The sequence below is a fragment of the Brachyistius frenatus genome, unplaced genomic scaffold, assembly GCF_029030835.1.
Source record: "Brachyistius frenatus isolate BFR_SWC_R1_liver_20210118 unplaced genomic scaffold, ASM2903083v1 Contig_12, whole genome shotgun sequence".
Lineage (NCBI taxonomy): Eukaryota > Metazoa > Chordata > Actinopteri > Embiotocidae > Brachyistius > Brachyistius frenatus.
In genome coordinates this window covers 4,083,019-4,107,472 of record NW_027210611.1, presented here as the reverse complement: position 1 = coordinate 4,107,472, position 24,454 = coordinate 4,083,019, and the positions used below count along the sequence as shown (strand labels likewise).

Below are 24,454 nucleotides of genomic sequence, written 5' to 3'. Positions count from 1 at the left end.
ACCTAAGAGTAATGTGTTTCATTTCGTCAGAGGTCTCAAGAAATGTGACTATCCAACAGTTCATAATAAAAAATAAAAAAAAGATTTGAGAAAAATAAGAGAAAATAAGCACGTTAGTTTGTATTTTAACAAACTGGTCCATCAGGTGAGTCCAGGTGAAGAAATTTACAATTCAGTTTATGTTGTTTGTGAAATACGTGAGGTACATCTACTTCATCAAGAAGCTGACCCTAGATAATACACACAAACAGGTGAAGTTAGGCAGTTAACATGAACAGAATTAGAAAAATCATGTTGCACACTTGTTCTTGTGTTAAATGAGTAGGTATTAGACAACATTTTGATCAACACGTCTTTCTCACTATCAAAATTTTTAAATGATTAAAACTGTCTTAATCTTGTATAACTGGTCAGTTTGTGTGACAGCAAGGCAGCACAACAGCTCAACAACACAGAGTGGTTGCACCTGGCCATTGAAAAAAAAAAAAAAAAAAAACATGAGGAAAGAGGAAACAATTGTGCATCGTCCCTGGTCCAGCCAATGACATTATCCTGTCACTGGGCAGATTAATATGCACACATCAGCATTTACTTTGATGTGATGAATATTCCACCAATTACAAACATATACTCCCCGACACACACACACACACACACACACACACAAAATGTTTGTGCTCTCAGATCCGTAATTGCATTAGTATAATGTTAAAGATTTACATAACCAGAAGAGACTGAAGGCGCATCATAAAAGACAACTAGTGAAAAGCACTTCTTTTTAATCAAATGGATTACACTTTATTGGGAAATTAAATAAAACAACGCAATGTTGTGAGGGGAAAGCAAAACAACATTGTCCAAAGTGTTAAAACTACATATAAAAAATGCAGATAAAAGAGAATGAGACAAGATCGATCGCATATATTTGACAGTGAGAAACAACTAATAACAATAGTAAAAGATTTTGAGGTGGAGGGGCATTGGGGAACTGGCAATGAGCTCAATCTATGAACAAGGTATTTATTCAAACGGTAACTGCAGTGGCATTGTTGCATGGCATTGTTGTGTACCATGTACCACAGAATACGAAGCTCCAATCTGTTGCAGATAGATAGACACAACCTGGTCCGGGAGTTTTGCTACTTGTCAGAGTGCCGTCGATGAGGCGTGCAGATTCAGCAGAACTAGGACACAAAACCCACAAATGAATACCCAGATATTAAAATATTTGGTCGCTAAAGATCATGTCACTAAAAAGCAGCTCAAAAGTATAGTCGTGAGGCTTTGCTAAACTTGTAATTTGATTTCAATTATTGGTCTCAATTTAAAACCAAATATCGATTCAGTAAATTGAAAAAGATGACCGCAAATTAAGGCGTGCTTTTAGAGCGTTGAACAATGTGAAGCATTGCAAACGCATTCAATCGGTGGTGCACGTTCATGTCAGATATAAGTCAAACCCACGTCGTCACCACGGACCCCATTCATGCAAAAATCAACTCGCTGCGACGCTGATAAGACAGGCAGACCCCGAAGAAGGTTTAATCCACATCCTGTGTTGGTCTGAATGGAGTAGAAGCTAGCTGGTTTTGGCGAAGGAAGTTGCAGTTATTTTCTTTGCTTCATTTCAGTTATTTATTCAAAATGCATCTAAATGTTTATCATACGACAGACTCGAGAACTCTAGTGTGTGTGTATCCTTTGACCATTTATATTTGGTCATCTGATTAATGATGTCAATAAATCCATGTTTGGAAGTGGTGACTCATTACCATCAAATTATTATCATTTGCGGGCAAGAAAGAAATTCCATCAACAAATTATTACATTTCATTCAGCTGATGCTTTTATATAAGGGGACTTACAGCACACCATCGGGAGCAATTTGGGGTTCGGTGTCTTGCTCGGGGACGTGGACGGGAGGAGCTGGGGATTGAGCCACCAGCCTTGTGATTGGTGTGCAGCCCACTCTACCGACTGAGCCACAGCCTCCCCCGCAAATCAACCACATTAGATTTTTGTCCTCTCTTTTCTCAGAGAATGTTATGACATACCATAAAACCACAACAGGCAGATTGTGTTTGTATGGTATGTCCTTCATCAAGATCCCCAAACTCATAAAACATTGATATGCTCAACATGGCGGGTGGTTTAGAATGTAAATGCAGGTTAACAGTCTGCATCGAAGGTGGACAGAGACCAGACTGGAGTTTTGAACCTAAAACTTTGAAAACTGTCGATGGTCGATGGGAAGGCTGTAGCTCAGTCGGTACAGTGGGTTGCACACTAATCGGAAGGTTGGTGGTTCGATCCCCAGCTCCTCCTGTCCACATGCCTAAGTGTCCTTGAGCAAGACGCTGAACCCTAGGTGTTGTAAGTCGCTTTGGATAAAAGCGTCAGCTAAATGAAATGGTTGTACTTCAGGAGGACAAGCTAAAGTCGGATAAGTGATGGAAGTCTACGGGATAATGGCTTCAAAGATTGCGTGAAGAAAACCTGCAGTAGGACACATACCTTCCATCTATTTCCGCACTCATTGCAGAAGACAAATGTGGTCATTGGCTCATCAGCACTGCGAGTTTGAACCTGGGAATGACAAAAGAAATAAGAATAAACCATTTTTTCCAATAAATTAAATTATCAACGTCATTCATTAGTCTATTTAAGTCATGGAATAGTAACCTAATCGCAGAATACACCCATTTTACATGCACACTAATTTTTGCCATCAAGCATATAGGCTACCACAAATGGCAAACTCTACCTGTGTGTAGGTGCAGCACTTCCCCTTGCATTTGCCACAGGTAAATAGATCCGTCTGAGTGCCTCCAGTGGTGGCCATCTGGTGGTCCCTGACAGCCTCTTTGGTCAAATTCTTCCTCATTTCTTTTAACTCGTCGCTGGCCATTTCCTACGCAGCAGAAACTCTTTTAGTAAACAAATTTAAACCCGTTTACGTTGAAACAAGAAAGTAAAACGTATGATCGAGTATCGAGTCCATCAACAGCCAACAGACCTCTGCAGTCATCTTAGCCATCCGCTCGGGGGTTACACTCCCGCATAGCACAGTCCTCCTTAAATTAGGGTTCTTCACATCTTTCAGATTTGAAATCCGGCTCCGCACACGGTTCTTGTATTTCATGTCTGTGTTCTTAAACTCTTGGAAGATGCGTGATGGCAAGTCAAAGAATTCAATTCTGTCAATGATATTTTTTTTCATGCCTAATTACAAAAAGCAAGACCTAAAACTACACGGACAATCCGGCCTTTAAGGTGTTCGTGTTGATACATTCAGTGGATTAACAGGTTCATTATTCCGTTTCAATAAATGATTAATCATTTACCAATCATGATTACGATTCTTTGTTTTTAGCTTCTTAAATTGATCAATTCTTCACATGTTTGGTATTCAAACAAACGCTAGTCACTGAAAACGTAGTAACAATTTCCAGAATCTCATGACATCCTGAAAAAAATACAAGCATCAACTTGAAACGCATTCGGTGTAAAGGATATATTCCTCAATTTGTGCTCCAAGTTCGTCACAATCACCACCAATAGCAATATGATCATCTGAAAAAGACAAAATATCAGAGGGTGGACAAAACGAGTGGAGAAACCATGAGTAAAACAATAATAGGCGAGTCTGGTACCTCCAGTCTGCAGAGCATTGGCCAGCATCTCTCTGCACTTGAGCCTGATCGAGTCCGAGGTGCCCGGGGCACGAGGGAAGGTGTTGATTAACGTGTTGGGAGCAACTTCGGTGGGTTCGCTCTTGCTGCTGGAATTACTGCTGGAGCTGCTGTGGGAGGAATAACAGACTTTATAATCAGTTAACGAAGCAAAACACATTTGAAAACAAAACTTCAAAAGTATAGAAAATGTATTTCCATTTCTTCATTCAAATGGTCAACGATGCTAAACGTATATAAAAGCGATGTTTTTTTTTTTTTTCTCCTTACCTTTCTTCTTTTGCCTCCGGGCTTCCCTGTGAGGGAGAAACTACAGGCGTTGTTTGCTCTTTCCTTTTCTCATCTGAAGATTTATCACCTCCAGGCTCATCTGGAGCGCAAGTGATAGAAATCAAGTAGGCATCAATATGAACTAAGTGAGACTGTTACAAATGACAGCAAAGTTAGAAACGTCAACATTTTCATTGACCTGACAGCTGAAGAGCGCTGTGTTACAAAAAAAAAAAAAAAAAAAAGAAGAAAAAAAGCCTTCAACGTTTTTTTTTTTTTAATAGTGTTACGTGTTTCTTTATGATATCTGTGGAGACAGAATTGTCAGCGTGGATCTTTTCTTAAAGATTTATCCATGTTAAACACGAGGAGAGAGGGGGAGGTATGTAACAATGGTCCAAGAATCAAACCAGCATATGCAAATATGCATTAGTGTTTTCACAAAAGAAGAAACTTTGAAATCCAGCTGTAAAATATCACTGAAGTTGAAGCATGATGACTTTAAAAGCTGACACGGTATTATAAGCGATATGTGTCGGTTTAGTAATTTGGTAATTGAAAATTGCACATGAAGTTAATACAGTAATAAAGCATTTGTGGTGAAAACCAAATGAAAATGGAGGAGATTTGAATATAATCCCCTGCATTGCATAAAAGTAAAATTTAACCTCCTGCACACGCGTAGATTTAACCTCATAAACCAATTTATTTATTTTTTTATCTCTGACCTTTTCTGGCTGATGCTTGCTATTGGTGAGAAGTCTTCACTGAAATCTGGACTGAAACTGCTGGCTGCTGCTCATTTGTTTGTGCTGCTGAACAGCTCACTTACTCAACGCCGTGGGTTGAGAATAGGTGTCAGCAAATGTTAAATAAAGAGCCACAATATATTTTTGACAGCTGGTGCACCTGGAGTGCAATGTGTTACAAAAAAAAAAAAAAAAAAAAACATGTAAAACTGGCTTTGGCTTCATTATGATTACAGGTTGCCCATAAAAAACAAACAAAAAAAAAACATACCTTGATTGGCTTTGATAAAATGAGGCAGCTTGAGTCACGCAAAAATCTCTCCGGTAAATCACACAATTTTAAGTATGGTTATCATCGAAAAATGATAATCACCCAGAAGCTTCTTCCACGACTTGATCAAAGACTTGGCTAGGGACGTCACCTCCTCGTCTGTGCTTTGCTTACGGATGGCATTAACGGACATCCCAATTCTGGTAGACTGTGGAGAGACATTGTGTCAGAGCCTGGGAGTTTCAGCGCTGCTTGTGTCCACAGTAAGGCCTCAGAACAAGTGAGCGAAGATACCTGAAGCAGCTCCAAAGTCATGGGGACACTGCGCAGCTCCTTCAATAGATCCAAAGCCCCTGCCTGCAGAGGAGAGGGGAGGGAGGGAGGATGTTTTAGGTATGTGCATTTTAACCCATCTCACACACTAAGTAATTCAATTCAACAGGTTTAAAAAAAAAAAAAAAAAATTTATAGTGTAAAATCACCATGGTACATAGTCCCAATACATCTTAAAAATAACATTTGTGGCAAACAAAAACAAAGAACAACGTCATTAAAATATCAATTTCAGAACAGAAATATCAATACCAATTTAATGTCAGTATTAACGGAAATGGTAAAACGACATGCACTCGTGTTCAACGCCCGGAGAGCGAGGTGAGGGTTCAAAGTCATTAAAGTCTGCACTAACTCTAAGCTTCATCTTAAAGCCAAGTTATAAGCTTTAGTCTCGAAAGTATAGAGCATGTCAGCCTCCCCAAACCCCGAGCTGCTCCATCAATACTAGATAACATCTACTGCATCAGTATAACAGATACTGCAATATTCTTCATGGAGTTACTGCAGACATATTTCAGATGCAAGTGAGCTGGACTAAACTGAGCCCTCAAAGATTTATAAACAAGTTATTATTCGGGCAAAAAAAAACAACAACAACCGATATGTGGTTGTAAGTGTTCAACATTTATGTTTAAAAGGGGGAAACACCAACACATTTAATTAAGTCAATTGGCAAACAACTATTCTACAACCATAAATAAGAGAAATTGTAAAAAAAACAACAACAGTTTAATCGTTGTGATGATTTGGTGCTTTCCCAAGTTTTTTACTTTGAGCTCCATAAATTTGTAAAAAAAACAAAACTTTTTTTTTTTTTTTTCTCCTCATTATCTTCTGACATTTTAAAACCAAATGAATAACTGGGGAGGAAAATAATCGATAAATGAGTTGATACAACACACGCGCGTTCATTAACGTAGTAGTTACAGAAGCTAGGCGGCTAACCGTAAACACAACATGGGTTAGCTACCTAGCCGCTAAAAACAATCCCCCCCCCCCCTCCCCAAACACCGCTTACACCAGAAGAGTGACGGGGTACCTTTTTTTTTATTTTACTCCAATGTACTTAAGGATGCGACGCGAAGCCATTTAAAAAAATAAAAAATAAAAATCTAAAACTGACAATTTACAAAATGCGAGGCACAAAGCTAGCAGATGCTAGGTAGCTAACTCCTAGCAACCCATAGAACATAAACAGACCTGCTAGCTCTGATAAACTGCAGGCGTATTAGCCGCGGAGCTAACTGGCGATCTGAATGGTTGAACCGGGACTCTGGTGAAATGACAGACAGATGCAGAATTGCGTTTGACAAAGGAGTGAAACTCAAAACGCATCGACATCAAGCCCGGGTCGGCTGAGCCGGCGGGGCAAGGTAAACCGTTCAAGTCCCCGCTCCTCTCAAGTCATCTCACCCCGTTTTTCTTCTGCGCCATTTTATCCATCTTCTTCGCAATTCTGATGATCTCCTCTTCCTCCTTTTTGCCCATGTTGGACTTGATTTCGGTGCAGTGAAAAAAAAAATGTATTTGGAGCGAACCGGAAAGAAAATTAGCGACAAAAGACCACGCCGCTGGAGTCAAAGCGGTGACGGCGGCGGCGGCGTCTACTTGGCGGACCGGGACCGCACACTGGCCCCTACGCTGTGTAGCAGACCCAACTAGATGATGATGGCACGAGACGGGGGATCAAGGGGAATGAATCGAGCTCTGAGCCAGAGATCCCCCCCACACACACACACACACACCTGGAACTGTCATTTAGGCGTAGTCGTCATCAGACTACGTTTTTAAGAGCACCTCAATTGAAATCTATACTTTGTAAAGTTCTGTACAAATATCTATTCTCCTGCTACCAACACAAAGCCTGCATTTTTTTTTGTCAGTATCGCAGACTGTCGATAGAGAGCGCCAAAGTACCACTTGGATCTTGGTTCAACAAGAGACTGTTGCTGAAGACCATTCAACTTTTCAAACAAATATGGCTGGTTCTTCTCTTGGATACGCTTAAAAGACTTACTCGTATGGTTGCTATCCAGAGCCTATACAAAGTACTGATTGATTGATTGATAAGTCCACTGACAGAAAATCAAAAAGCATAGAAATAATGATTATTTTAACTAATTAATTAGGCAAAAATGCCCAAATCCAAAGACTTAAGCTTCTCAAATGTAATATTTGTTCTTATTAAAAGTCAGTTGAAGTACTAAATAGAATTTTGGAGGTGAAGAAACCAATTGTAAAATATTAATTGGAGCTCTCAGAAATTGCCATAGGACGTGGATCACTATTTTCTCTTCAATTACCAACTACACACTTGAGAAGTGTTACCAAGCAAGTATTACACAGTGGCTTTGAACTCAGACTCAGATTTTTTTTTTTTTTTTTTTTTTTATAAATATCTATTTATTACTAATAGTAACTGTTGTTATAATGACAATACTGATACTTGACTTGAAAATAGTTAAGATAATCAGTAGAAAAATAAGAACAAGTTGAAGCCCAAGTATTGTCACAAACTGAAAATACCATTTCCAGTTTAGGATCCCTATAAGGCGTCACAGGATATCTCAGAGGAGAAAGAAAAAACATCAATGCAGAGTTATATGTATTTTTTCAGATAATCCATTAAATAACTTTCATGGGACTAAGGAGGTAAATTCATTTGAAGATCAAATCAAAAAACAAGAAAAATAAAAATCCATCATATTCTGCAGGACTGAGCGGACATGGGAAACTGCTGACAATGAATCGCAACTGTACATGGCTTCATTTTAAGCCAAAAAGACGATAACCAGGGATTTAGGTTTTTGTTTTGACAGTTATGTTGTCAGTTTGGTGCCGTTTACAATTTTATTCTTTAAATTAAACAGATCAATATACAGTGTGTGTTAGTTTTGCTCCAAACAGCAATTAACAATGTATCATTGAGTGTAATTAAAAGTCCATTAAAGAGTTTCTGTCTTGTTCAGGGAGCCTTTGGTTGGACTCTGGCTTTTGATGAAGGCAAAAATGAAACCAGTGACCTTTGAGTAAGGATCCAGGCCACAGTGACGCCACACTGTTGATCTTATACTGCACTGATGTAGCACTGATTGACTCACTAATTTGGATCTTCCTAATCCAAACATATCAGCATGTGATTGAAGGTAAGGAAATCATCGCAAATGATTTAAATAATTTAACCAAGGAAAAATGTAGTACGCTGGTAATTACAGTGAATAAAAAATACAGTATCACCAAATGGTCAAATACTGTGGCAAATTGATAGAAAAATTATTTTATATGATGGAAAGATTCTTTTGTTTTTTTCCTTTTTATGTACATGTTATGTTATACTTTGTATAAACAGGAGGGATATGATGGAAAGGAAAGATTTGTCTCTTCCTCTTGTTTGCATTCTGGCTCTTTGTCAAGCAGGCCCCGAAAAGTTTCCTTTGTTTTCTGTCTTATTTACAAGTGATTCTTTCCGCATCTAATTGACGACTCCCCTGTGCCCTACAACCAACTCTGTATTACCATACAAAAGCAGGTACAAAGGGAATGGGTGTGATGATCTACTGTTTGTCCCACTGTATAAAAGCTGACCTACAGAGGAGGGAAGGCCCCCCCCTTTTTGCTGGACACCTCTCTTTGAGGGTGCATGTATGTGTTCCTTCTTGCAAGAATAAATGTCCGATGTGTTTGATTTTGAACCAAGCCTCTGAGTAATTTTTCTAACAGAAATCCATACTGTTTTTAAGCAAGAGGTAATAGTAACGCGCCTGAAAAAATATTAATCGCACTTTTATTTTATGATCAATCACTCTCTGAACAAATAATATAAAGGGTTATTTATTGTCTTTGTGTGACCTGAACAGGACCTCCTTTGAACACAAATCCCTCCCCCATCATCCAGGACACTGCACATGTTGATGGGAGGAATTAGCAGCTCCTATCAGTCAGGGACAGTTGGTAACTGGCATGGCTGTCCGTCCACTGCAGTACAGTAACACACCTCTCATCTCCTGATGCAATTAGCCACGGTTTAAAAGGCCAAAATTCAAAGTCTACTACACGACATGTTCCTATGAATGTAATGTGTCAACCTTCCCAGTTTGCAAGCAAAGCAGCGGATTTTCCAACGTTATGATTATTTTTGTACCAATAACACACAGCAGGAAACTCGACAGGTCCGAATACTGATGAACCGTGTGTTCTAAGATCTGATGGTGGATTTCCATTACCTGCTGTGAGGTAAAAGTGCTCCCTAAAGACCTTATTCTGCCTCACGCTGCCAGCAAGTGCTCAGAAACTTTAACCTAATCCAGATTAGGCCAAGACCTCTTAAATCTGATTAAGGAGGCTGCTTGCAAATTAGAACTAGTCCCAGCCACCTGTGGTATCTGTTGGGAGCAGTAAAGATGGAATAATATTCATTACTTTCATGAACTTTCACTAACCCGCTTCCCCTTGGATTGCTTATCCTGGCACCTACTAAGCCTTTTACTTAATCATCCATTCATCCCCTCAGTGGGTTTCTTGCTTGTTTGTTTTTTTTATTTTTTTTTATTTTTTTAGTGCATGTGAAGAGAAGACTTCTGAATTTCTTTCTTTTTTATTTTAATTTTTTTTTATTGAGATTTTCTGCAGGATACATAAGAGATGATACAAATTTAGCCGTTTTGAACAAATAATATTAATGTCCCAGGCCCTAAGGAAAATACACTCGTAAGAGATTCTTGAATGCCACACAAATACAAGTATACATTTCTAGTCTGCTATGGCACAGTTCCTCTGGGTCTCCTTTTGTCACCTTATCTTGAAATGCTGATTAAGTGTGAGCAAAGATTAGGCAAATTGGCCGTGATGTTGGACGTCCAAAAATAGCCTTCGAATGCTGCTGAGAGGCTTTGACCAGCGCTCGGAGGAGTAACAGATGCACACTTTCTGTTGTTTTACCCGTTATGATTAAGGTGAAATGTGAGCTGTACGGTAAGCCTTTTTTGTTTTACCATTACATTAATCAACATGTTTGGTTGTAGGTCAGCTAGATTTTTTTTTTTACCTACAAGTTGTGATTTGTCTGATTAGTGTATATGATTGAGGCCTGTGTCTACATTGACTTAGACTTGTTCACAGTACTGTTTATGGGATATTAGTTTAAATGTGGTGAATTACAATGTATTTATGACATTGTTCCACAGATTGTCCATGTTCTCTCAATATACTAAACAACAACAGCCCTTTGCTCTAAAGATGTAAATAAGTTATCTTTTAATGTACAACATATGTTTATGTTTTCTGGTTATTTTTTTTAGGGTAATTAATGTTAAACCGTGTTTCATTAAATAAACCGGGTGTTTCTATTATGTTGTCCACCCCATTCATACCTCACCCCATTCATACTAAATAACAGCATAGCCTTACCGAATAATGCAATACAGCATTTACCGAGTAAAAAAAAAGAAAAAAGAATTATGTTGTGCATCTGCTTCATGTATGTCTACTTTATTTTACTTATGGCACAATGAAAAAAAACAACCTCTTATAACCCACTGAGGAACAACTCCCAGTAAAAGATGAAATGTGGTCGTCTGTAATTATGCCAATTAATTTGATTCAGTTTCACATCCGACTTCAGAAGAACTGCAGCATTAGGTGGGTTTGATTTAACAATGAATAATACAATAATTGGTATGTCAATTTAGTTATGTCATTTGTATAGGGCTGCTTTCAATGCAGGATTTTAGGATGATACTTACTTTTTAGGAGAAAATACAAGAATGACCACGTGATATTTGGTCTCTTTCTGAAAAAGATATCAACGGACTAAATAGTGTACAGTCTATCTTCTCACTTAATGGTAATAAGATAGTTCTTTTAAATCCAGACAGGACAGAATGGAAAATCCGTTTTGCATTAAGGCTGCTCAGAATAAACTCTTTTACCAGGAATAAGGATTTACCTATTTCCGTTTATCCCACAGGCACCATTAACACATGTTGGCTTGATCTAAACAAGAAAAACCTGAATATCGAAGTAATAAACTGGGTATACCTTAAGTCCAATGTGATTGTATACATGTGTACATTATAGGGAAAGTGAAACTCCGTCTAACATCTGAGCATCCCTCTCCGTTCTTTCTTTCCAGCCACAACTACACTACAATATGAGCAACACACCTGTCCTGGATGCCCCTGTCCAAGGATTGTCCACGGGCAGTGGCCAGACATTGCCCTCCCGCCCCCCTCAGACCATCTCTGATCCGTCAGCTTCTAAAAGAGTGTGCTTCTACAAAAGCGGTGACTATAAATTCACTGGGCACCGGATGGTCATCAATGCCCGCACCTTCAAGACATTTGATGGTCTACTGGATGCTCTGTCCAAGAAAGTGCCTCTGCCGTTTGGAGTGAGGACCATCACCACCCCTCGAGGAACTCATCTGGTGAAGGCTTTGGATGACTTACATGATGGAGGAAATTATGTGTGTTCTGATCAGAAAAAGGTGAAGCCACTAAATATGGAAGAAGTGAACCGGCGGCAGGTACCTTGGAATACCACGAGACCATTCAGTGCAGGGCGACGAAGGCATCAAGGAGTCAGATTTGGTCATTTTAGCAGAAGGAATGAAGTCGCCAACAGGCCAGCAAGGGTCACTGAGAGGGTGGCAGTACGGACACCAAGGAGGCTTGTGGTCATCAAGAACAGAGAACCCACTGTTAAACGCACAATTGTGCTGCAGAGAAGAACGGCACCAACATTTGATGCTTTGTTGGATTACCTGTCCCAGATAATGGCGTTCCCAGTGCTGAAACTCTACTCTACAGATGGCAGAAGAGTAAGTGGTTGGAAAACTGAAAATTGGAATGATTGTCGATCAATAGGGCTGTGAAATGGTTGAAGTGTTATCTTAACCTGGTGTCCTTATATTTGCAAATATGTACCAGCAGGGATAGCGAAGCATGCATTTAATTAAGCAGTGTGTTTAATGACCCCAATATTGTGCCAAAGTCCACAAAAAGTTATCGTGCCAATGTCACGTTTGGCCTCACCTAGCCGTAATAAGTACACACACACACACACGCATGACCAGGGTCAAAGAAGGAGATCATGTGACAGAGGTAATTGGACAAAGTACAAAGGATGAAGGTACTAGATGTAGGTAATAAAGTATATACCTACCTACCTACCTACCTACGTTGGGACAGTTGGATGGAGCTCAGGAGACAAGGGTTCGAGTCTAAGGGAATGTGACGTGGATTTATTTTTTTAAAGATACCTTTTCGTCGCCCCAACCAAGTAGCTTCTGTACCTAACTTTAACCAAGTATTTTTTTCTGAAACCTTTGGGATGGCTTAATCTATAACACCTTACTTTTCATGCCAAGGTGAGGCAACAATCGTGACACTAGCACACATGAAATGATGATGGTTCAGTAGTAAGCTTTAGATGGGGCAGTAGACTAATTTGTTTACCCTTGTACACAGCTAGGCTATGTGTTTTTACCTTTGTCCCGTCTTTATGCCGAGCTAAACTAACCGACAACAAGTTAGAGGGCAGAATAGCTTCAGTAATGTGACATATTTTCAAATGAAAACAAGTACGAGGGATTTAAATCTAGTCCTTCAGGTTTGATTGGATGACTCATAAATTGCTGTGGTTTAGTGAGTACAGTTTATTGTACTGGAGCTGCAGAGGACGGTTTACTTACACCCTCGCCTCCCTCGCCCACCTGTTGGGTTAGGAGGTTGACAAGGGAGAAATGAATGAATGATGAGTAACTGAACTTCACACACGTTTTGAAAACACACCTACGAGTATTTTTGCTCTCCTAGCTACTCAGTAGCTACATTTTAAGGGTAGTTTTACATGATGGGAGGGTTCGTCACTCTGAATCCCGTTTGATTAGATAAATTCATGTAACTGCCTCGCAGGATGATGGATGTATTTTAAGTTTGTTTAAGGACATGTGGGATAACAGAGGTATGACTCACTAGGAAGCAGATATTTTGATGGCACCTCTTAATACTTTCTTGGAAGACTTAGATCAAGCATAATCACAGGGGAAAAGCCCTGATCTTTTACCTCTGAAATATTCATGACAACGAAAATAAAGCCCAAAAACAAACCTCTAAAAATTATTTTATAAAATCTATATATCAGTTCTCTGCAGCTATCATGTCCTTCTTGGTGGCATCTAAATCTTAAATAAAGGTGAGTCATTCCAAATATTTTTACTGACAGAGTTAGATATTATAAACAATTTATTTATATTTTTACAAATACTTGGCATATACCATAAGATAAATTTAATATTAGTACAGGGACACAGGTTTAGATATTGGAAAACAAAGTTTCGATTCAATGTCTTTAAGTATTCAAGTCATTTGTCACTTTTTAATTTAATTAACACCAAGCCATCTCAGTTCTTGGGATTTCTGATGTTGTCGTTAACTTACTTCCTTTATCAGGACACCGAAGGCTATATTAAGCAAGGATACGTCCGGTTCACTCAAATCGGATAGTCTTAAATGTAAGGCTTATAAAAGCTGACGGCAGACAGAAGCAAACACGCAACAAGAAAGTGTTTTTCCACCATTTCTTTACTTTGACAATCACCCTTTTACCTGTGGCAGATCACTCTACATCTAGGAAAAAACTATCTCAACTCCAAATGCACAACTTCACCTGTTCAGAGTTTTCGGCTGTATTACGTGATTCTATTAGTATATGGAGTCTTTCCTGTGGTCACACAATTGTAAATACTCAAACTTTCCTTTAATCTAATCGTCACGCCACACAAAATCAATTTTAGAAAATGATAGAATCATAAAGATTTAGATGCCACCAAGAAGGACATGATAGCTGCAGAGAACTGATATATAGATTTTATAAAATAATTTTTAGAGGTTTGTTTTTGGGCTTTATTTTCGTTGTCATGAATATTTCAGAGGTAAAAGATCAGGGCTTTTCCCCTGTGATTATGCTTGATCTAAGTCTTCCAAGAAAGTATTAAGAGGTGCCATCAAAATATCTGCTTCCTAGTGAGTCATACCTCTGTTATCCCACATGTCCTTAAACAAACTTAAAATACATCCATCATTGCAAACTTATAAGATGTAATCACTGGTTTGCACTGTCGTTCATGCAAATTGTAAGTGGCTTTGCAAACTACATTTTTAATTTTTAAAGGTAAAGTTCAGGAGTGTATTTACAGTGACTACATATACAGTGACCAGTTCACAGTAACTATTATTGAACTTAAAGAAAACCCTGTTGCTTCCTTTGACTTTGACGCTCCTTACGTTTTAAACTTGTTTTTGTTCCTCTTTCAGGTTGATGGTCTTGCCACGCTTATCTTGTGCTCTGGAGTCGTGGTGGCAGCGGGCAACGAGCCATTCAGATTAGGAAGCCACAGTTTTCACGGAACGGGCCAGATGGCACAAGCCATGTTCGTGGACACTGTGGAACCATCGGTGTTGCAACTTGGAGCACGTAAGTGTTAATAAGTCTAACTGGTAGACTGTGAAGTGTGTTGTACTCTAAAATTTAAGAAGTGTGTCAGGTATTCTGAGGACAACATAGTCAGAAATGGTAAATGCATGTAAAAGTCAAAACAATGAAAACTTAAGAGACAGATGGAGGATTTTACTGTTGGCACACATTGCTGTCATCCAATTAAGTTTATCTTTAAGTAGTTGGTGATCAGAGAGATACAATAGCTAAAAGACAGAACAATGTCATCACTTTTGTTTATCTATGATGATCCTACAGTATTATTTATATGTGAAATTCAGTAGTTACTCCTTGTTAAAGTTTCAGTTTACTATAATTGTCAAAAAACAGAGTAATTCCCTTACCTCTTGAGATAGTTTTGGTTCTGTCTGACCTGGTTTGGAGATACCTGAATTTTCTCCATCAACTCTAAAACTATTTAACTGACCAAGCTAATCTGCTGCTGGCTAAAGCTTAATTTTTAAAAGACAAATTTAAGAGTGGTAAAACTTCTCATACCATATTTCTCATAATGCTGAATTATTTCTTTAGGTAGTTCCATCAAACCAATATAAAAACTACATGACATTTGTTCCGAAGTAATTGTTTCTCTCGTTTTATTCCCCTCCTGTATTTTCATCATTGCCAACCAAAGCGAAGAACAAATCTCTCTCGAGTGGAAGAGGCTCAAGGAACTTCTCCTTGTCATCAGAGAGATATATTGTCAACCAGATAAACAAGTCTCAAAATGAAAGCACGAACAGCTGCCTGAACCACCACAATGCATCGTTCGACCACCATCACACGTCAGCGGAGACGTGTGGAAATGGGAGGGTAGACAATGGCCATCATTCTTGCGTCGTACCTCAGGATGACGACATCGAAAAGTCGTTCCGAGTGAATCAAGACGGCACCATGACAGTGGAGATGAAAGTTCGTCTGACCATTAAGGAAGAGGAGATGCTCCATTGGACTACCACGCTCAGCCGCTCCAGCCTTAACCTTACCAAGAGGACGGTTCATGCCTCTATTTCTGGGTCAGCCAACAGCTCACCTGATTCAAACAATGCCGTTGCCAAAGACTCCTCTCGTATGAGTGAGGATGAAACCAAAGAAAAGAACTATCCTGCTGGAGATGAAAAGGCAGTGGGCTTTGATGATGAGCGAATACATGAAGGTTACACTTCTACAACTTCGGGAAAAACCAAAAGTCTCAAACGCACTCCTACTCCAGGTCCTCGGCATGTTAACAAGAAGGTGTCTGTTGAGAGCGTGACAATGGTTACAGAGTTGGGGGTTCAAGAGAGCACCCTTGGACATTATTCCTACATGGAGAGGGCCGCTCACGGTGAGACAACTGAGGGATATTGCGTCGTCAAACACAGCAGCAGCAGCAGCAGCAACAAACCAATCCCAAAACCTCGAAAAACAGTGTCTGCAGGAGCGAGCAAGAAACGCATCAACTCCTCCATGAGGTCATCAGGAGTAGCGGAGGTCCTTCAGATCCAGAATAACGGGATGGAGATTACAGAGACTGTGATGCACATTTATGAGAGTCAAGGCTGCTATGACAACTATGTGGCAAATACAGATTGCAGTGCAGACAGCGGTCCTTTACATAGCTCCACTCCTTTGCCAGAAAGTCAACCGTCCATCGAATCAGGGCCTCTTTCCTCTAGTAATGATTGTGATATAGATTGTAGCTGGCAGCCACCCACTGCTGACTTACTGCAAAGACAGAAAGAGGAGATGTTATCACTGTCATCAGAGCCACTATCTCCGGCATACGATATTACAAACAATCTGCCTGCGCATACCGAGAACGGAATTGAAACGGCGACAAACCCAGAAATTCAGAAGGAATTAGAAAAAAACAACACTGCTAAAAGTGTAATGAAGAAAAAGGTGTTTAGGCCTGCTAGGAGTCAGAGGAGTTTACCTTCAATAAACGGTTTAGATAAAAAAACAAAGGAATTAATTAGGCCCTCAAAAAACAGCAAAAGTTCATCTGCTGACAAGCTTAGCAGTGATGCTAGCCTGGGAAAAAATAGTTTGAATTCATTAGAACGTGCTAAAAATGGTCAAAAAAGTCAAAGAGTAGAGAAGAAGGTAGAAATGCCTCATTTTAAGAGATCAGTTAAAGATGAAAAGATGCCCAGGAAGGACTCGGCCTTATTAGTTAGTACCGAACAACTGAAAAAAACACAACCCGTGAGACAAAGCATGAATGACTCGGCTGCTAAATATAATGACCATAATGAAAATACTTCAACTGGAAGGCCTCAAATGAAAAAGAACATGTCAGACATTTTACATAACAAAAAATCACTTTTGCCAGGCAAAAGAAGAAATAGCAAGCCAAAAGCCATGATGGAAAACCGACTAATGCCACCCAAAAACACCTCAGAGCTGAGGGAGAGTGTTTCCATGCCTTCTCTCAACCCTTCGCCTTCCGAAATCCACCAGTATGTCGAGAACTGGTTGGAGAAAGTCAGCCCAGACCCAGTGCCATATGTAGTGGAGGGAGATACAGATGGAGCAGAACCTCGGTCCAAGGTTGTGTTTCTGATAGGCGGTGATTCTGAGTCAGATGAAAAGACTGAATCCAACACTAATTTAGATGAATATTATGCATCTACCAGTGATGCAGTCAATAAATACACATCTTGTCTATCAGTCCCTCTTTTCCCTGAAGGGCCAGCTCTGCTGAATACTGAAATGAAAATACGAGGATTGTGCGTTTCCATGCCAAATGTCAGACGTGATGCTGAACAGCAGGAGAACATGCTGAGGCAACACAAATCTGCCGAGGTCATTGGTTCAGTCGATGATGGCGAGGCGTCATCCAGCATTTTGAACCCTAAAGCGAAGATAAAACCTGTCTTGCGGAAAATTTGTTCATCGATTCAGAATATCAGAAGAGCATCTGACATCAACACAACATCCAATCTTGAGAAGTCCACCAGCCTTCCTGATTTCCAAACACAAGTAGCCTCAGTGTTTGGCTCATCGTGTAAAGCCTTCCTTTCGTTCTTGTCGGTGATGACTCTGAGAGACAGCCTGAAAGACGAAGTAGGAGAAGCCAGCCAATCGAGGACCACCTCAGAGGCCATGTTAATGATAGAATCCCTGCAGAAAATTTCTGTCATTGATGATGAGGAGGAACAGAAGGCAAGTCTTTCTGATTTACAAGACAAAGCAACCTCTCAATTCAGAGCACGCTGGAAGGATTTCCAGATTCTGAGGGAAAGGCTTGAAAGTGAACCTCTTTCTCCCAAGTTCTCAGAAACTGAGTTTGCACTGGACGTCGTCTCTGAAGGCGGCACTGACGTATTTGAGGAACAGCAATTGGGCATCAATGACCTGATGGAGGAGCTGAATATGCCGCAAGACCTCAGAGCAGAGATTACTTCGACGTTCCAACAGGTTAAAAGTTTTTACCCCCTGGAGGAGAGCACAATTGTAGAGACTGAGAAAAACCAGTCAGACTCAGAGGAAGATGTGGAGCAATTTCTTAATCAATGCAGAGATGAAACAGAGCAATCAGCAGAGCTTGATGAAATTCAATCCCTTTATACCCAACAAGCAAAGACAATGACAAAGTCAGACCAGGAAAATGTAGATACAAAACAGATAGATCCTGGAAGTGTCGAGGAATATATTGAGAAAGAAGAGGAAAGGGCGGTGGATGAAGAAGAATGGAGGGCTAGATTAGGAGAGAAAGAAGTGGCTGAGGAGTCAGAGGAAGGATTATTGGATGAGGAGGCAAGAGAATATGATAGTGTCGAAGAGACAGACGAGAGAGAGGGGGCTGAGGAGACAGAATACGAAGAGGATATAAAAGACGAGGTTGAACAAGAGGCAGATGAGGAAGAACACAGTGAGGAAGGGGAAACTGAGGAGACACAAGTGGAGGATATTAGTAAGGAGAAAAGAGGAGAAGAAGAAGTGGATGAAAATACAGAGGAGACAGATGAAAAGGAGGAAGTAGAAACTATACATGAAGAAGTGGAGGAGGAGGACAAAGATGAAGAGTCAGATAGTTTTAATGCGGATGTAGAGGATGAAGCGGAGGAAGATACTGACGTGCAGAAAGAGGAGAAGGATATAAGGGAAGTTATTGAAGAGAGTTATGAGGAAGAGGAGGTGGAAAATATCAGTGAGGAGGAGGAAGAGGAAACAGGTGCAGTTACTGAGGAGACAGAGAAGGAAGAAGAAAAAGATGTTGAGGGAAATGAAAATGAAAAAGAGAAAGAGCAGATAATGGAAGAGGAGGAGGAAGATGAAGAGTCAGATAGTTTTAATGCGGATGTAGAGGACGAAGCGGAGGAAGATACTGATGTGCAGAAAGAGGAGAAGGATATAAGGGAAGTTATTGAAGAGAGTTATGAGGAAGAGGAGGTGGAAAATATCAGTGAGGAGGAGGAAGAGGAAACAGGTGCAGTTACTGAGGAGACAGAGAAGGAAGAAGAAAAAGATGTTGAGGGAAATGAAAATGAAAAAGAGAAAGAGCAGATAATGGAAGAGGAGGAGGAAGATGAAGAGTCAGATAGTTTTAATGCGGATGTAGAGGACGAAGCGGAGGAAGATACTGATGTGCAGAAAGAGGAGAAGGATATGTGGGAAGTTATTGAAGAGAGTTATGAGGAAGAGGAGGTGGTACATATCAGTGAGGAAGAGGAAGAGGAAACAAGTGTAGTTACTGAGGAGACAGAGAAGGAAGAAGAAAAAGATGTTGAGGGAAATGAAAATGAAAAAGAGAAAGAGCAGATAATGGAAGAGGAGGAGGAAGATGAAGAGTCAGATAGTTTTAATGCGGATGTAGAGGACGAAGCGGAGGAAGATACTGATGTGCAGAAAGAGGAGAAGGATATGTGGGAAGTTATTGAAGAGAGTTATGAGGAAGAGGAGGTAGAAAATATAAGTGAGGAGGAAGAGGAAACAGGTGCAGTTACTGAGGAGACAGAGAAGGAAGAAGAAAAAGATGTTGAGGGAAATGAAAATGAAAAAGAGAAAGAGCAGATAATGGAAGAGGAGGAGGAAGATGAAGAGTCAGATAGTTTTAATGCGGATGTAGAGGACGAAGCGGAAGAAGATACTGATGTGCAGAAAGAGGAGAAGGATATAAGGGAAGTTATTGAAGAGAGTTATGAGGAAGAGGAGGTAGAAAATATAAGTGAGGAGGAAGAGGAAACAGGTGCAGTTACTGAGGAGACAGAGAAGGAAGAAGAACAAGATGTTGAGGGAAATGAAAAAGAGATAGAGCAGATAATGGAAGAGGAGGAGGAAGATGAAGAGTCAGATAGTTTTAATGCAGATGTAGAGGAGGAAGCGGAGGAAGATACTGATGTGCAGAAAGAGGAGAAGGATATAAGGGAAGTTATTGAAGAGAGTTATGAGGAAGAGGAGGTAGAAAATATAAGTGAGGAGGAAGAGGAAACAGATGCAGTTACTGAGGAGACAGAGAAGGAAGAAGAAAAAGATGTTGTGGGAAATGAAAATGAAAAAGAGAAACGGCAGATAATGAAAGAGGAGGAGGAAGATGAAGAGTCAGATCGTTTTAATACGGATGTAGAGGAGGAAACGGAGGAAGATACTGACATGCAGAAAGAGGAGAAGGATATGTGGGAAGTTATTGAAGAGAGTTATGAGGAAGAGGAGGTAGAAAATATAAGTGAGGAGGAAGAGGAAACAGGTGCAATTACTGAGGAGACAGAGAAGGAAGAAGAAAAAGATGTTGAGGGAAATGAAAAAGAGAAAGAGCAGATCATGGAAGAGGAGGAGGAAGATGGTGAGGATGTTGACGAAGAAGAAAGTGATAAATACATAGAGGAAGAAGAACAGTCTGACACGGATTGTAAAAACGTTCTAGAAATGGTCTCAAGTGAAGAACAGAAGACTGAATCGCCAACCAAATCTTCCCCTGAGAATCAGTGTGAGGATGACAACGGTAAAGACACTGTCAATGAACTCGAATCAGATGAAGGAGCGGAGCGGTGTGAGAAAAATAGCAACAGTTTATTCCATCCAGTGGAAATATCACAGGAGCTACTGGACTTTGTGAACAACGCCCTCCAGTCTTCCTCACTTACATTCACATTCGACACTCGGGGGAATATTCGGTTAGAGCCAGAAAACACTCGAGTCTTACAATCCACTGCGATTCCAAAGAGACAGGATAGTTCGTATGGTTTTAAATGCCTCCCGAGCCCCAGCACGTCTGAGTTATCTGATTACAGACCAGAAACGTCAGAGAGCGGTGGATATAAAACTCAGGATTCTCTAGATATTCTCTCAGAGAGCGGAGAGGAGGCTTCATGGAAACCTTCCCCAGCCTACACTCGTTCAGCGCGCAGGACTGAGAGAACACATGTGAAGCAGGTCAACTCTAAATTGTTCATTTGTAGTAATTCAGAAAACTTGCAGGGTACCAAATTAAAAAGCGCTGGGAGTTTTTCTTCTAATGACTCAGGCTCTAAAGCCTCAAAGGAGGATCTGTCTTATTTCAGTGCTGCAAGCTCATTAAAAGCGGAGGCCGAAGCCACCACACATCCTGTACAGCGCATTTCTTTTTCCTCAGAAAAAGGCTTAAGTGATGGGGTTTTGATTGAAAAAGGTAGATGGCTCCTAAAAGAGAACCATCTCATAAGAAAATCTCCTCCGGTGTCCCTGGGGATGTACAATAATTTGGATAGCACGTCCGTAGACACGGATCAGGAGAACACGAGCGAGGATTCGCCTCATTATCTGACCAACCCCCTTGCGGCCATATCCTCGTCAGAGCTCGAGGAGTTGGCGAAGCCTCCCACTCCAAAGTGCAACTACTTCAACATGCCACACGGAAGTGACTCGGACCCCTTCTTGGATAATGCCAGTGTCAAAAGTGTGAGAAAGGACTTGTGCCGAGGAGGCATCAGGGTGTCACCTATCGATACCTCCAAGACTTGGTCGAACAAAAACGGCAGCACGTCTTCATTTGCATCGGTTGAGTTTAAAATCCCAGACAGGAAAGTGCATCCCGAGGGTGAGTCCTCAGCCATGGCGCAGTCAAGAAGGACATCTACTGGGGGAGGGAGTGCACTGCAAGCACAGGACTCACTGGACACTCTACAAGTGAGATGTGGACAGTACTGCCCCATACTATGAAAGCAGGACATCATATTTCACAGATATATACACACAAGATTGTGCACGTTGTGCTGTTAGTCTTGACTGTGGCTATTTTTTTGTGATGCAACTAGAAAAGTTTTATTGTAATTGTTAAGTATCCATGAACACAAACCTTTTTGCAGCCTCACCAGACCTTCAGATGTGTGTGGTGACTGGTGAGAGTTGTGCCTCTTATTTAGGTTTGAATATGGTCAAAAATCTACGTTTACACACAATAACTTCAGTGTTACCACAAGTCATCCGTTTCTTCTTGAATGTAGTAACAATACATCAGAGAAATGACTGTATCTGCCAAAGAAAGCAGATTTTATTGCCTGTATTGCTTTTATTTTGTTGCTCATTTCATTTCATCAAGAATGTGAATACATGTTTATTTCATTAGACAGGATTTTGACAAAAGGCTATGTCAACTTATTAAGAGGTGATTTAAAATCAAAATCCCTTCATTAATTGAAAGTCAGTTTCACTTAGCTACCTCGATATAAAACTGTGTTGCAATGTGGGAAATGATTAAAAAAGTATTTTATTATTCAGTATATATTTTCATCCCTATTGTTTAGAGGAGTCTTTGGGGATTCTGCAGAAGAGCCTTTAAACAACACTCTGGGTTTTTCAAACATTACTGGTTGACTATAAACTGATGGTTGCCTCTGTTACCCAGATTTATGCTCCAAAATGAGAGACATAGGGGTCAACTAAAGTACCAGATATTTCCCTCAGGAGCTGGTGGATACCAGAAACAGAGCAAAAACAAAGTAAATATTGGACTCCTGTTTATGAGGTGGACACAAACACGACTCCAAAAGACCGATCATGTTGCTTTGCTCCTGTAACGATCACCACATCAATTTAGAAGGTGATGAAAAGGTCAGTGTTGTGTTCACTGTTTCTGCTAAATTTATGCAAATGTCTGTACATTTCTACGTGTTTCACCAAGAACTACCTGGTTAAAACAAGACAGACATTAAACTAATATGACACAATAACAAAAGGTTATACTATCTATAAATGCACAGATATATTCTCAGGGAATTTCTCAGTTGGTCTTGTAAAAGAATCCTCATGATAACGAGTGGTAGAAAAATGTTGTTACAAAGTTTTATGTTTCCATATGTGCCTTCTCTCAACACCTGTGCTGGGTGTGTAGCTGAAGTTGTATTGTTGTAAATATTCAACATATATTTTGATCTGTATTAAAAGTATACCTGCACTTCAAGCCTATAAAGGTTCACCGATGCACAGTAGAAGAAACATATTTCATACAGTTTTTGTTTCACTATCTTTAGCTGTGAATTAATCTTAACAGCAGTATAGTTTTGCTAAAGAAGACATGATTTCATAGTTTCATTTGCTTGTTAACTACTCTATCCATAAATTAATCAATCAATCAATCATCACATCAGTAACTCAGTCAGCGTCTTTGTCAACTTATTACACAGCAGAAAGAGATTTAGGTGACAAACTTGCTTGATGGAGTACATTATTGACTTTAGCAAATTCATGCATTATTAGAAAGAAAGAAAAAACAGCACGGCATACAAACACAAGTATGCTTCACAAAAAGCATTTAGGGTTAAGATATAAACTCGTGAAAATGATCCCATTTGTGATGATTGCCTGTAGCATCTCTGGACTCTTGTGACTTTTGACTTTTGTTAGGTTATTAACTAAGTGAAGCATGTGAATTCCGAATGAGCCTCGGGCTTATAATACTTAGTTTATTCTAGGCGTTAGAGTACTAGAGCCCAGCCTGGATACAAAGTGTTTCTTTCAAATGTCTTCAAACAATCATGTCATGGTGTTAAAAAAAAAAAAAAAAAAAGATGATTTAGTATAATTTTGAATTTGGAAACAATATTAATATGGCAAGGTCTGAACAGGTATTATAAGTATGTTTTCATTCTCTCCACACTTGTATGGTTTGTCTCAATCTTATCCACTGATCCTCGGGCAGGTGAGGCGACAGAGGAGAGAGTGAGTGTCATCTGCAGCTGTCACTCCGTGTCATTGAATCCCCCCCCCCCCAATGCAGTCAGGCATATGCAAGTGACACATGATGTGATCATCAGCGACAGACTGGCTTGAAATATGTGACCAGAGGATATTATCCTTGAAATAAGAATGACCAGATGATAGCAGGTGTTAATTAGGATAGGAATAATTCATATGGACATGTCACGACAAGTTACACATGATGATTATACAGTAATGAAAGAGGAAAATGCTGGGATGTACTCAAGCTATTAGTGTGTGTGTGTGTGTGTGTGTGTGTGTGTGTGTGTGTGTGTGTGTGTGTGTGTGTGTGTGTGTGTGTGTGTGCGTGCGTGCGTGCGTGTGTGTGGTTACCCTCCCTGTCCCTGACCCAATCACTCCCTGCAAACACACTCATGCACAGAGTGAGACAAAGAAGGAGGGGGACAAAGAGAGGGAGGTCTTTACAAAGTGACCATTCTGGATACTTTCCAAGGATTTTGTCAGTCACTATGGAGATT

At 40.1% G+C, this 24,454-nt stretch overlaps 2 protein-coding genes across 3 annotated transcripts; one reads left to right on the top strand and one right to left on the bottom strand.

The window, feature by feature from the left end:
• Window positions 1–762: 762 nt before the first annotated feature.
• Window positions 763–7,032, bottom strand: tcea1 (transcription elongation factor A (SII), 1). Of its 2 annotated transcripts, none has more exons than XM_069692313.1 (10): window positions 6,732–7,032; window positions 5,277–5,339; window positions 5,085–5,190; window positions 3,963–4,062; window positions 3,654–3,799; window positions 3,517–3,573; window positions 3,017–3,171; window positions 2,765–2,911; window positions 2,515–2,586; window positions 763–1,184 (listed from the first exon to the last, which is right to left on the bottom strand). In XM_069692313.1, exons 1-10 carry the CDS (start codon window positions 6,804–6,806, stop codon window positions 1,176–1,178), a joined length of 930 nt encoding a protein of 309 aa, XP_069548414.1. In that variant the 5' UTR covers window positions 6,807–7,032; the 3' UTR covers window positions 763–1,175. The 2 variants fall into 2 exon arrangements, with proteins under 2 accessions (XP_069548414.1, XP_069548413.1); XM_069692312.1 differs by having other exon boundaries at window positions 3,654–3,802; window positions 6,732–7,029.
• Window positions 7,033–11,466: 4,434 nt separating this feature from the next.
• LOC138617172 (retinitis pigmentosa 1-like 1 protein) lies at window positions 11,467–22,051 on the top strand. Its single transcript, XM_069691924.1, has 5 exons — window positions 11,467–12,135; window positions 14,633–14,792; window positions 14,855–14,862; window positions 15,453–16,716; window positions 17,131–22,051. The coding sequence occupies exons 1-5, from the start codon at window positions 11,467–11,469 to the stop codon at window positions 21,936–21,938; spliced, it is 6,909 nt and encodes a 2,302-aa protein (XP_069548025.1). The 3' UTR covers window positions 21,939–22,051.
• Window positions 22,052–24,454: the final 2,403 nt, after the last annotated feature.